The sequence below is a fragment of the Emys orbicularis genome, chromosome 3 (assembly GCF_028017835.1).
Source record: "Emys orbicularis isolate rEmyOrb1 chromosome 3, rEmyOrb1.hap1, whole genome shotgun sequence".
Lineage (NCBI taxonomy): Eukaryota > Metazoa > Chordata > Testudines > Emydidae > Emys > Emys orbicularis.
The window spans coordinates 153,930,817-153,943,968 of NC_088685.1; the positions used below are offsets into that span (position 1 = coordinate 153,930,817).

Sequence of the window (13,152 nt, forward strand, 5' to 3'; positions counted from 1 at the left end):
TCTCAGAAATCCATTTCACAGGTAGAGAAAATTCCAGTTAGGTCAGTATATATAATGCTCAGTACACATAGGCAGCAGATCTGTTGAGTAAGGTACCAATTTTTACATAGTTATTTTTCTGACCATGACCACACTTCCACAGATTAGGTGACTGGCATGTTGAAGTCAATAGGAGTTTTGTCCACTGACTTCAATGTGGCCAGGGTTTTACCCATTTACTGTTGCTAACTGGCAAGTTTTGTTGTTTGAGATGCCTAATAAATGTGCTATCTCTGAAACTGATTTTAAAAAATGTAAGTGCAGTATTCTACAACTCCATCTTTATCTTGTATTTCTTTGCTTCTACATTTTGACAATTTTTAGAAGGAGCAAAATAGCATGCAACAGCCATTTACAAGGAGGACACAAATGTACATGTTCATACAGAGGAATAAAAATAACAGACTAGTACATATCTGAGATTCCCAGGAGTCATATCAAGAACATTGTCAGCAAATCATAGGCTTACACCTAGGGTGACCAGACAGCAAGTGTGAAAAATCGGGACAGGGGGTGAGGGAGAATAGGAGCCTATATAAGAAAAAGACCCAAAAATCGGGACTGTCCCTATAAAATCGGGACATCTGGTCACCCTACCTACAACACATGAGGAGTTTAAAATGTGGTTGTGAGGGATATAAGGGTGTTCAGTGTTTTATAATGCCTTCATTCTAAGGATTACTTCTCCATATTTTAGATATAACTATTTTTCTTTTTACACTTACATTTACAGAGAAGCATACAATGCTAACCTGAAACATTAATAATGAAGGAGCTGAGATAACATAAGGGAGGTAGATGGGCAGCCTTACCATGTGTAAAAGTGGTAAGAATTTTGAAAGGCATATAAATCAAAAGGCATCAGAGAAGGAATTAAGGCAAAAAGGACAACCTAAGTGCACTTGAGTAACTCAGTGTCATAATATGAAACTGAAAAATTAAAACTACTTTTAACAAATAGACCATACGTAGAAAAAAAGAAAGATTATATCCTGAGTGGCAGACGTGCTGAATCTATTGAAGTCAATGGGAACTGCAAGTGCTCATCACGTCTGAAAATTAGGCCAAGTATAGTCCTTAACATAACAAACTATCATTCTGATCCAGCAATAGAGACATGGGAGATTTTAAAACCCAGGGCTATTAAGATGATTAGGATGGGTAGTGATAAATGTTTCTGTTGTTTTTCTTTCACATGTTGTTCCAATATGCCGCACCTGAAACCCATTTTTAATTATTAATGCCACAGAGAAATGCATAAAGGGGTATTTGGACTATGTCATTTATTCACTGTAATCTTTAATTCCAGTTTAACTTCACCAGAAATAATAATGAAACAACACAGTGAGTAAATTTAAAGAAAACAGACTGACTATTTATTTTCAATGGTATTCTTAAGGAACGGCGCAAGTTTGGCCCTTTGGGTTGGAATATTCCCTATGAATTCAACTCTGCTGACTTTACAGCCAGTGTTCAGTTTATACAGAATCACTTAGATGAATGTGACATCAAGAAAGTGAGTAATATTTATGTAAACATTATCTATAATTGCTTCTTACTTCACATAGTTCTGTTTATATTGTGAAGAATATTTATTCTTTCAGCCATACGAATAGTGCCAAAATGTCAATTCTGAAGGACAGTCAGTCTAGTATGGACACTATTATCCACATGAAAACTGTAAGAAAAAAAATTACAAATTAACTGAAAAAGCATTAAGTGTTTTCTCATCAGTCACTATAGGTCAAATTCTGCAGTTCTTACTCAGCCCATATTCCCATGGACTACAATAGGAGTCCTGGCTAAAGACTTCAGAATTTGATCTTGCAATTTCAGCACTAAAAACATCTAAAAACATCTAAAATATGACTGCCTTTGAACAATTACTGGTTAATGTTGATTCAGTTTTTACGTGTATGTGTGTATATCTATCTATCTATCTATCTATCTATCTATCTATCTATCTATCTATCTATCTATCTATCTATCTATCTAAAATAAACTATAAAGATAAACTACATGTCTATCGTTATTTGCATTTCAGTCAAATTGGTTCAGTTTGTAAAAATAAAATTAAAAATGGCCATTTAAGACTTCATCAGCTGAGTATTTCTAATATTTCCTTTGATTCATAGTGTCTAACTTTTTCATCCTTAAGGCCTAATTTATTGTTTCATAGAGATCAAGGGCAACAGTTCAGGGTAGAATCTCTACTATGCTCTGCTCCTTTTGTGATGCTCAGTCGGTGAAACCACCCACAAGCCCCCTGCAGGGATTTTCCCCAGCACAGAGGAGTCTCTCGCATGCATAGAACCAGTATATTTGTTTCCTACACCTCCCTCTCCACAGTCTCTTGGATAGGGAGGGGGAATAGTTAGAGCACACTGAATTCTGATTATCCCCAATTGGTGTATAGTCTCTTGGGGACTATAGATAACCAGTACAAATAAGAGCAATCCTCAGGATGTTCAAATCTGTGATGAGATTGGGGCAGAGTATGCAGGAGCTATAACTGGTTATTGTTTCTCAACTTCTCCTATTTTGCCCTCTCTTGGGGTGCTGTGGGTGGCTGTGTCAGGGAGGGAAGACGTCCTTTGCTGAACATTCCCTTAGGTTCTGACAAAGTCAAACTTCTATCCTGTTCTCCTTAGGCTCCCAAGGCCTAGTGCACAGAAGTAGGTAATGGAATAGCCATCTTCTGCAATGCATCAGGTGGCCAGTGAGAGAGTGGCTGAGAAATGAGGAAGAGACTGCAGCTGTTCAAAGGCCTTCCAAACCACATCAAATCTGTTTTTGGGACTGCAAAGGAGGTGGTGGGAGGTTTTTGGGGAGGCAAAGCCTCCATGTCATGACAGGACCAATTCTAATACTTGAGTTTAAAAATTATAGGACATGATTCAGGGAATATATTTGAAATCTGTGACCAAACTTTGTCTTCTAAACACAGTCATCCTTGAGGGTCACAATTTAGAGCCTCAGAGACTACAGGGGTCCCCCAACCTACTGGTTGGACACTACTGCCATAGGTGGATATTGATTGTAACTACACTATTTTATTTTATTTGTATCTAGGGTATATCATGGAGCACAGTACGATACATGATTGGAGAAGTACAATATGGAGGGCGGGTCACTGATGATTATGATAAGCGTCTTCTTAATTGTTTTGCAAGGGTAAGAGAGCTTGAAAATACAGTTCTTTGTCATTATAAAGAAAATCTGACAACTGTATCAATATTCATTTTTACTAAGATATATAATGTGATTGTTAAAAATATTGTGATTTTGCAGTTAGATTTCATGAAGTGAATATTTAAGTCAATATTGCAATTATATTGTATGAAGAGAATCATCTAGAGTGTCAGAACTCTTATTTCTGGTGGGTTTTTATCTCCTCAACACTCTATTGTAAAAGCCTTGCCTTGTGGGTAAAGTATACACATTATCCTTCTTAGCCCATGAGGTTCTCCTCCTGGAATAGCCCTCTTAAAATAGGAGTATGCACACTTTTTAATAAAGAAAATTAGTTTACACAACTTGAACTCAAGTTTTGAAAGAATCACTTTGTAATGACATAGCCTTATTTTTGTTTTAGAGTAAAATGACTGTTTTTAGCCCAACTAGAATTCTAACTTCCCAAGAAGACTGAAGAAAATAAATGAAAGGGTGAAATCCCTGGGTGAAATGGCAAAGTTATCCAAAGTTTTGATTTTTCTAAGTGTGTCTTTTCTTTATTTTGCACAGGTGTGGTTCAGTGAAAAGATGTTTGAGAGCACATTTTGTTTCTACACTGGATATAAAATCCCAGTATGCAAAACTCTGGATCAGTATCAGGAGTACATTCAGACCCTCCCTGCCATGGATAGCCCAGAAGTCTTTGGTCTTCACCCAAATGCTGACATCACGTAAGTGGTTCTCAAACATCATGACGCTGAGGATTTTTTCTTTCAATTTTTGAAAACAGAGCCCTATCAAATATATTTGAGTAAAAGCATACATTTTGCAGGGAAAATCTTGGATCTGTGTGGAGTCCACTGCTTGAGGAAGCTTTTATGGACTCTTTGAAAGCCACAGTTTTCAATTTAAAAACATCTTTTTCAAAATATTAACCTGTGGTAATGTACATGTAGACTGAGAGCAGTCTAGCAGCTTTATGGTGTATCTCTGATAATTTTACTTATTCTTTTAAAGCAATCACTTACTTTCAAAAACAATGGAAGGAAAGCTATAGAAGTCTTTTTAGAATTCTGCTAACATTCGCCAACTTGTGTATTGTAAAATTATTCATATTTATATTAATATGTGCATTCACTTACAGTGACAGATACCATGCAATTCAACAATAAAAAGTTGGTAATGTTTGCATTCTGCTCCATGCTTCCAATTCATACACCTTTTTTTGCTCCTATACACATTTTTATCAAATAATTCTTTGGGTGACACTTTCTTTACAGGTTTCACAGTGGTAGCCGTGTTAGTCTGTATCAGCAAAAACAACGAGGAGTACTTGTGGCATCTTAGAGACTAACAAATTTATTTGGGCATAAGCTTTCTTCGGCTAAAACCCACTTCATCTTATGCATGGAATGGAAAATACAGTAGGCAGGTATAAATACACAATACATGAAAAGATGGGAGTTGCCTTACCAAGTGGGGGGCCAATGCTAACGAGACAATTCAATTAAGGTGGAAGTGGGCTATTCTCAACAGTAGAATACCAAGGGAGGAAAAAATCACTTTTGTAATGGTAATGAGACCAGTGTAATCAGGGTGGCCCATTTCAAACAGTTGACAAGAAGGTGTGAGTAACAGTAGGGGGAAATAAGTTTTTGAAGTGACCCATCCACTCCCAGTCTTTATTCAGGCCTAATTTGATGGTGTCCAGTTTGCAAATTAATTCCAGTTCTGCAGTTTCTCATTGGAGTCTGTTTTTGAAGTTATTTTGTTGAAGAATTGCCACTTTTAAGTCTGTTATTGAGTGTTCAGGGAGATTGAAGTGTTCTCCGACTGGTTTTTGAACGTTATAATTCTTGATGTCTGATTTGTGTCCATTTATTCTTTTGCATAGAGACTGTCCAGTTTGGCCAATGTACATGGCAGAGGGGCATTGCTGGCACATGATGGCATATATCACATTGGTAGATGTGCAGGTGAATGAGCCCTTGATGGTGTGGCTGATGTGGTTAGGTCCTATGATGGTGTTCCTTGAATAGATATGAGGACGGAGTTGGCAACGGGGTTTGTTGCAGGGATAGGTTCCTGGGTTAGCTTTTGGTGTGCAGTGTGTAGTTGCTGTTGAGTATTTGCTTTAGGTTGGGGGGCTGCCTGTAAGCGGGGACTGGCCTGTCTCCCAAAGTCTGTGAGAGTGAGGGATCGTCCTTCATGATAGGTTGTAGATCCCTGATGATGCGCTGGAGAGGTTTTAGTTGGGGGCTGAAGGTGACGGCTAGCGGCGTTCTAATTTCCCCCACTGTTACTCACACCTTCTTGTCAACTGTTCGAAATGGGCCACCCTGATTACATTGGCCTCATTACCACTACAAAAGTGATTGTTCCTCCCTTGGTATTCTACTGTTGAGAATACCCTCTTCCACCTTAATTGAATTGTCTCGTTAGCACTGACCCCCCACTTGGTAAGGCAACTCCCATCTTTTCATGTACTGTGTATTTATACCTGTCTACTGTATTTTCCACTCCATGCATCTGATGAAGTGGGTTTTAGCCCACTAAAGCTTATGCCTAAATAAATTTGTTAGTCTCTAAGGTGCCACAAGTACTCCTCATTGTTTTTACTTTCTTTACAATATGCTTTTTGATGTAACAGTAACCTTTGTTGCCATCTCTCTTGTATATTTCCACAATTCCATTATTTAAAAGTGGCTTTTTGGCATCACTTAGTACCCACTCAGTTTTTGATTCACAAACAATATATGCAACAGCTTGGTTTTTATTTTCTTCAACTAATATTGTATGATCTCTAACAAGATATAATGAATCATCATTTTCCCCTGCAGTTCCTATAATTCTGTCATGAATTATGTCATTTGCAAGATGTTTGTACTCATTGTTTATAGGACTGTTATAAACTGATCAAATGTTTCATTTGCATTTTTAAGAAGTGTTAAACACCTGGTATTCAAATGTGATATAGTTGTATGAACCCAGTATTGTCTAGAATTTTTGTTCAGGGCATTGTTTTTGCACATTTCTTTATCCTCAAATTTAAGGTGCAGATTCTTAGCCATTTTGTGCAGTCACCGAAGGCACAAATATGCACTATTGCGATTTTTATATGGACCCATCACCATAGTATATCATAGTACCAATATCACAGGAATCCTGGGAGAATGGCACACCACCTTAGAGTCCACTGATCCAGGTACATCTATAGAAGGAAAGGAGCTGGAAGAGAAGCAGCTATCTTCCTCTTCCATTCCTGCTCCAATGCATTCAGACCCCCTACAACTGGATGAATGGTCCACCAAGATGAGTTTTGATTTACTCCAATCCAGAGCTGAAATAAGTCCTGGGGAGAACTACTTTGGAGTTGTAATGGGGGAGTTAAAGAGAACTCACTCAGAAAATGAGCATTGACTCTGGCGCTGCTAGCGGGATTCCTAGAGAGACCTAAGTTGCATATAGTTCTGTTCTGGAACCTTTCACTTCTCTCCAGCATTGATTTTTATCCTCCTCTTGGTGCATCTATTTCTTAAAGAGACTCCAACTAGCAGAGTGAGTGAGCATCAGGCTCTAGTGACTTACCTTGTAAAATTTAGTATATAAAAATGGATAAGGTCATGCTGTGGACCAATATGAGATTTTTCTTCAAGGTGAAGTTCAAGTTCCGTCTTAATGAGTTTATCACTTGGCCTGCTTTTGTTCTATGCCAGCATACCCTTTTCCATAATAAAAAGGTCCTTGGGGCTCTCTTTGGGGCAGATTAGAGTCTTTAGAAAGTCCACCCAATTTTTTTGTTTCTTATTATACCGATTTGCTGGGCAATCCCAGCAGTGCCCAGCAAATCGGTGTATAAGAAACAATGGGAGATGTCAAAATAGATGTCATACTGCATCTCCCATTGTTATGATCTGGTCAGCATGAAATAGGGACGGCCAGTTTAAAGCTCACTCAATCAGAGGCAAGGCTGTCACTAATACTGCATGTCCTAGGGATATCTCCATTGCTGCAACTGTACAACAACAATATGGTCCTTTCCTACCAGGAGGCTATCCTGGTTAGTGACTGACACTCTCGGTGTTGCCAGTGTTTGGGAGACACCCATCTACTGGCCAAGTATAAGATCTATTCCTCACCAACTTCCACGGGACATGAATTGGTACTGCAGGAGTTTAGATATTCAAAGGATCTTGTTGTGTCAGATCAGCCAGAATTTCCATTATATACTGCTTCTATCTTTCCGCATCAAGATCTTCTCGGTCACTGGCTGCATTTTTCATTGAAACAACCTTCTACCCTGATGTCGACCATTCAGGGTGAACAGTTATCACCCACCTACACCCAGAATTTGTCGACAATGAATCTTCTGATTTATAGATCTCAGTTCAGGGTTCTCCTGTCTGTTAGGCAAGACAGCATTCTCCTACCTATTCTGAGGGAATAGAGGACAGATGACCTTGTCTCCCACCTACCTGGGGTGACCAACAGTGGGCTATGCACCACCAAAAATTCCTAAGAGCGCCAAGTCACTCTCACAGGGTGCATAGGCAGACCCATTCCTCTGAGCCCTCACTCCCAATTTGCCAACAAGAGCCAGTGGAGGAGATCTTTGAGAAGCAGGAGGCAAGGGCTGACAAGGAGGTAACACCTCACACAAGTATTTCCTTGTCATTACCAGGTGAGGCTGTAGTTCCACCAACACCTTCCATAGCAGATGACTTTAGACAATTTCAGGAGCTGATGAAATGTATCATGGATACATTTCAAATCCCTCTAGAAGAGATCCAGGGCTCTCATCATAAGCTCCTGGACATTTTAGATACAGTACTTCAGCTCTGCGCGTGTGGTGCTCCCTGTGAATTAGGTTTTACTAGAGCCTGTTAGGACCACTAGTTTTGATGGCTTGGTTGAGAGCCTGAACTATCCACTCCACAGGAATCTACTGCGGCACTATCCACCCTCCTTCCTTCCTGTGGATACTATCTTTCCCATTTCCAACCCCCATGAGAGAGAATACGATCTGACAAATAGGTTTTGGAGGTCATAACATCTGGTTATTCCATCCTTGTCATTGCCATTCTTCCCCCTCTCCCCCGTCCCTTTTCAGGGACCCTTCACACAATCAGTTGCTTTCTTCCACACTTAGGGGTCATAGAATCAGTTCCAGTTCAGTAGAGGAGTCAGGGTTTCTATTCCAAGTACTTTCTAGTCCTCAAAAAGAATGGGGATGGAGACCAATATTAGAACTCAGACATCTAAACAACTGCATGAAACAGCAGAAATTCAGGACGATGACCCTTGCAGCTATAATTCCCTCCCTAGATTCCAGGGATTGGTTTATGACTCTTGACCTTCAGGTCATGTATTTTCATGTCACAATTCATCCCTCTCACAAGAGGCATCTTCATTTTACAACTGACCACGATCACTTCAAGTACCGTGTGCTTTGCTTTGGTCTCTGCTCTGCACCATAGATATTCTCAAAGATCATGGTGGTTATTGCTGCCTACCTGTGTCAACTAATGATTGTCTTCCTTTATCTCTATGATTGGTTTTTCAGGGATGAGTCTTACCAAGAGGTCCTGTTGGCAGTACAAATGACATGGTCTCTGTTCCACAGTTTAGGCCTCCAACTCGATGTCATAAAGTCCACTTTGACACCGGTATAGCAGACAAATTTCACAGGAGCTTCTCTGGATGCCGTGACAACCAGGGTTTACCTACCTATGGACAGGTTCATGTCCTTAAAAAAAAAAAATCTCATTTAAAAGAATCAGATAAGTTTTCAAACCTTGGCAAGAATTTGTCTTCAACTATTAGGTCATATGACAGCTTGTACCTTCATAACCCAACATGCAAGTTATACTGTCAGTGCTTCCAGGGATGATAAAGGACAGGTTTTGGACAGAACAAACACCATCTGGACAAGCAGGTGTCCTTGTTGGGTTCTGGAGTCACTCAGTTGGTGGAAGGACCTCTCCAAGGTTTGTGTGGGAGTCCCTTTTGTTCAGGCTCCTCCTATCATCATTATAACATCAGATTCATCCCTCTTGGGATGGGGGGTGAGGGCTGATGAATCTTTTTCCACAAATTAGAAGGCCTACTCCAATATGGGACTTAAAACTTGTCCTTAATTGCCTGAAGAAACATCCTGTCGAACCATTAGCTAAGTGTTTGTTGCTGCACCTATCCAGGAAAATAGCTTGCTTGGTGGCCATCACTTCTGCCTGGCAGATCAGAGAACTGGGGCTTTAATGACAGATCCCCCTTTTTACAAAGTTCTTCAAAGAAAAGGTCACATTACAACCACATCCTAAGTTTCTACCTAAAGTGTCTTCTGAATTTCATGTTAACTAGACTGTCATCTCTCAGTTTTTTCCTGAAACCACATGAGACTAGGCAGGAAAATGCCCTCCATACCTTGGATATTAGAAAGGCATTATCTGTACAGAACCAAACTGTTCCAAAAATATCTCAGACTGTTTCAGTTGTGAACAGATCCAAAGTATCCACAGTCTCCACCCAAAGACTCTTGAGGTGGACCTCTGGGTATATTATTTCATGTTATGACTCTGTCAAGACTCAACCTCCTTCTAGAGTGTTATCTCGTTGGGCTCAATCTACTTTTATGGCATTACTCAAGATGCCCCAGTTGCTGAAATTTGCAGAGCTGCAACCTGGGCTCCAGTACATATTTTTTCCAATTATGCTTTGGTTCATGCCTTTAGATCAGATGCGGCAGTTGGCAATGGAGTTCTGTCATCAGTATTAGACTCTGCCTTTCAGCTTCTTCCCCCCTGTGGGGATACTACTTGGGAGTCATCTAAAGTGGAGCATGCATACCTTATTTAATGAAAGAAAGATTGTACAGTAACTGGAGTTCTACGAGATGTGTTTCCCTGTGGATGCTCTACTACTGGACTTCCTTCCCCTCTGCTTCAGAGTTTCCTCTGCAGGACTTTGCAGTAGAGAAGGAACTGAGGTCGGTTCACCTGTGCAGCCCTATCTAGCCTCAGTACTGTGCATGAGGATTTTTAAGGCACATGCACTGGCCAAACAGGCACTATTACAAAAAATCTCCGATTAAAGGCACATGGAGCTGTCGATCAATGGTGCATGGGAACACATACACACCTGAGGTGCAGAACCCGTGGGGGAAACGTCTCTAAGAATTCCAGTTACTGCACAATGTGAGTAACCTCTCCTTTTGTTTTGATTTGGGGAGGGGACATATTTTTATATTGGCAATGTATTATTTTTAAAATATTTTTTGAATTGACATCATATAAAGGAACTGCACATAAAGGAACTGACTGCAATTCTGGGATAGTGGTATTTATAACCTGTTAGGAATTACATATGACATCCCGACTCATACTCTAACCTTGTACCACCACTCTTAGGAGTCAGAATTCTTTAAAACCTTGCACTAAGAATCTAACACACAAAAGTAAGTATTTCTGTCAGAATGATATCTTCAGAAAAGCAGAATAACAAGTAATTTCTCCTCGTTTTTCTGATTTATAGTCTTTTAAATTTCATTCACAAACTGTTTATGCTGAACTGCTATAGCTATTTTCTCCAGTGTTATAATTTTTAAAGCTTAACTGCTTTGAGAGCAAGACTGGCTCTAGACACCAGTGTTCCAAGCATGTGCTTGGGGTGGCACTTTTCTTTGGGGCGGCACTCCGGCTTATTTTTTTTTTCTTCAGTGGCGGCACTCCGGCTTTTTTTTTTTTTTTTTTTTTTTTTTTGCAGGGGGGGGGGGGGAGGGCAAAAAACCTGGAGCCAGCCCTGTTTGAGAGCTCACATGCATCCATCTTCCAGCACAATCTTTAGTTTCATTTCTTATATAACTATATATGAGACAAAGTAGTGGATGGAGATGGGTGTAATCTGAAGGTGGATAGACAAAACTGACTTGTAAAGTTATGCTTTGAGTCAGTATACAAGTTCTTGCTGTACTTGACTTGGAGGATAGGCAAGGCCAGCCCTGCAACACCAGGATGGACACCTCTTGGTAATAAACTGGTTTTATTCAGATTCTCTCTTGTACATCCTTATGACTATGTAGCAGTATAACAAAAGTACTTGTGTGACTGTACTGGTGTTGTAGGGCTGGCACTGACTACCTTCTTTTGGGGTCAAATATAGCATATATTTATTCACTTCTTTATATTGACTTAGAGCATAACCTTACACTAGCACTGCCCAGGCTGTATTTATTCTGTAGATAGGGGGTTTTAATATCCAGTGCTGTAAATCCAGAAATTTTTACCATCAATCCTGTACTGCCTTATGAAAGAATGGATTTACTATTTAATAAGGGCCTTTACATCTATCCTTGTGTAATCGGGACAGTATGCATAGCTCTGCCCACCCTCACTCCCAAGAAGCAGCCCAAGGACAGTAATTCTTGGCCACAAATCCTTCTCTTCTTCTTCATGGAAAATAACTTGTTACAGCTCCTTGACAAATACAGATTTCTCTCCTTTCTCCTCCCCCAAAAGCCAGCACATTGGGGGAGAAGATTCAAGGCTTTGCTCTCTCCTTACCCTCTTGTTAACAGAATGGAATAATATCCCTGTGGAACCTGCTCTTCCTCCTATTCCTGGAGTAGAACTCTAAGGAGGTCACACAAAGGTCCCTTATCCTACTGCATGCTCAGCACTGGGAAACAATCTCTACCCTGAGGCGTTCACAATCTAGTTGATAACCAAATAGGTGTTTTCCATTTTCTGACTTCTATGATTCTACAAAGCATACAGTTTAGCTGTAAAGAAGCTATGTAATTTATGAAATATTCCTAATGATTTAATATTCCTTTCAGATATCAGAGTAACACCGCAGCCAATGTTCTTGACACCATTACCAATATTCAACCTAAGGAAAGTGGAGGTGGAGCAGGAGAAACTCGTGAAGCCATTGTATACCGATTAGCTGAAGATATGCTTGACAAACTGCCTCCTGATTATGTACCCCATGAGGTAAACTAGTCTGGGTTTTTTAATTTCTTCTTCAAGCGATTGCACACGTGCATTCCACTCTTGGGTGTGTGCATGCCCTGCACATAGTTGCTGGAAATTTTTCTGTCAGTGGTACCTGTCTGAGTGGTTTGAGTGCCCCCTTCTGCTGTGTGCTGCTGATGCTAGTGTAAAGGGCCCAATCAATCCCGAAGCATCTCAGTTCCTTCATACCACCCGTGACGGTCACTGGAACTGCTTTTCTTGCTTTTGCAAGTACTTTCAGTGGACTGTGTTCTCCTGTATTTTATTGTAAATAGTTTAGTGTTTGTTTAGTTAATTAGTTAGGTTTTTACCCCATCTGAGGATTTCAGCTGATTCCTGGTGCCAAGGGATGCCTCAGTTACCAGGCTTTAAGCCCTGCATTAATGCTATGTCCATGAGTGACCTGCACTCAAGTTGCTTGAAGTGCCTCAAGGAAACTCATACTGTGGGAGTGTTGCCAAACCTTGCAGGGACTTTAAGCCTCACACAAAGAAAACCGTGAAGCCAGGTTAAAGTTTCTACTCATGGAGGTGGCCTTGAGCCCTCCATCTGAGCCAGGTTGGTCAGATTCGGCACCTAGTGCCTGAGTCCCAACACTGCTCACCATCCCCAGTGCCTAATAAGAGGCATAAAAAGCAGACTGACAAAAGGGGGAGATCCCTGGCACAGGGATAGAAGTAGACTGTGGTGGTAAAGCACTCCTCTGCTTTGGTACCACTGAAGATGGCATCATTGACTTCAGTGCCTAGGCACGTTCTGTTGAGTCTGTAACCAGAGGGAGCTCCTTCCACCTCTGTGGCATCACACTATACTGACACTGTCTCAGTACCGACCATGCTAGAGACGTTTGAGGCTGCCAGGAACCTCCTGACCCAGCCAGTACTGCTGGCAGTACAAGAGTTGATGCTATTGGTGCCAGTGCACACAG

At 40.5% G+C, this 13,152-nt stretch overlaps 1 protein-coding gene across 1 annotated transcript in view; it reads left to right on the forward strand.

The window, feature by feature from the left end:
- Positions 1-13,152, forward strand: part of DNAH8 (dynein axonemal heavy chain 8) — a 536,895-nt gene that overhangs the window by 509,211 nt on the left and 14,532 nt on the right. The window contains exons 86-89 of the mRNA XM_065401473.1: positions 1,439-1,555; positions 3,112-3,213; positions 3,784-3,944; positions 12,047-12,203. Of these exons, the coding sequence (XP_065257545.1) occupies positions 1,439-1,555; positions 3,112-3,213; positions 3,784-3,944; positions 12,047-12,203 (537 nt within the window). The remainder of the gene's footprint in view (positions 1-1,438; positions 1,556-3,111; positions 3,214-3,783; positions 3,945-12,046; positions 12,204-13,152) is intronic.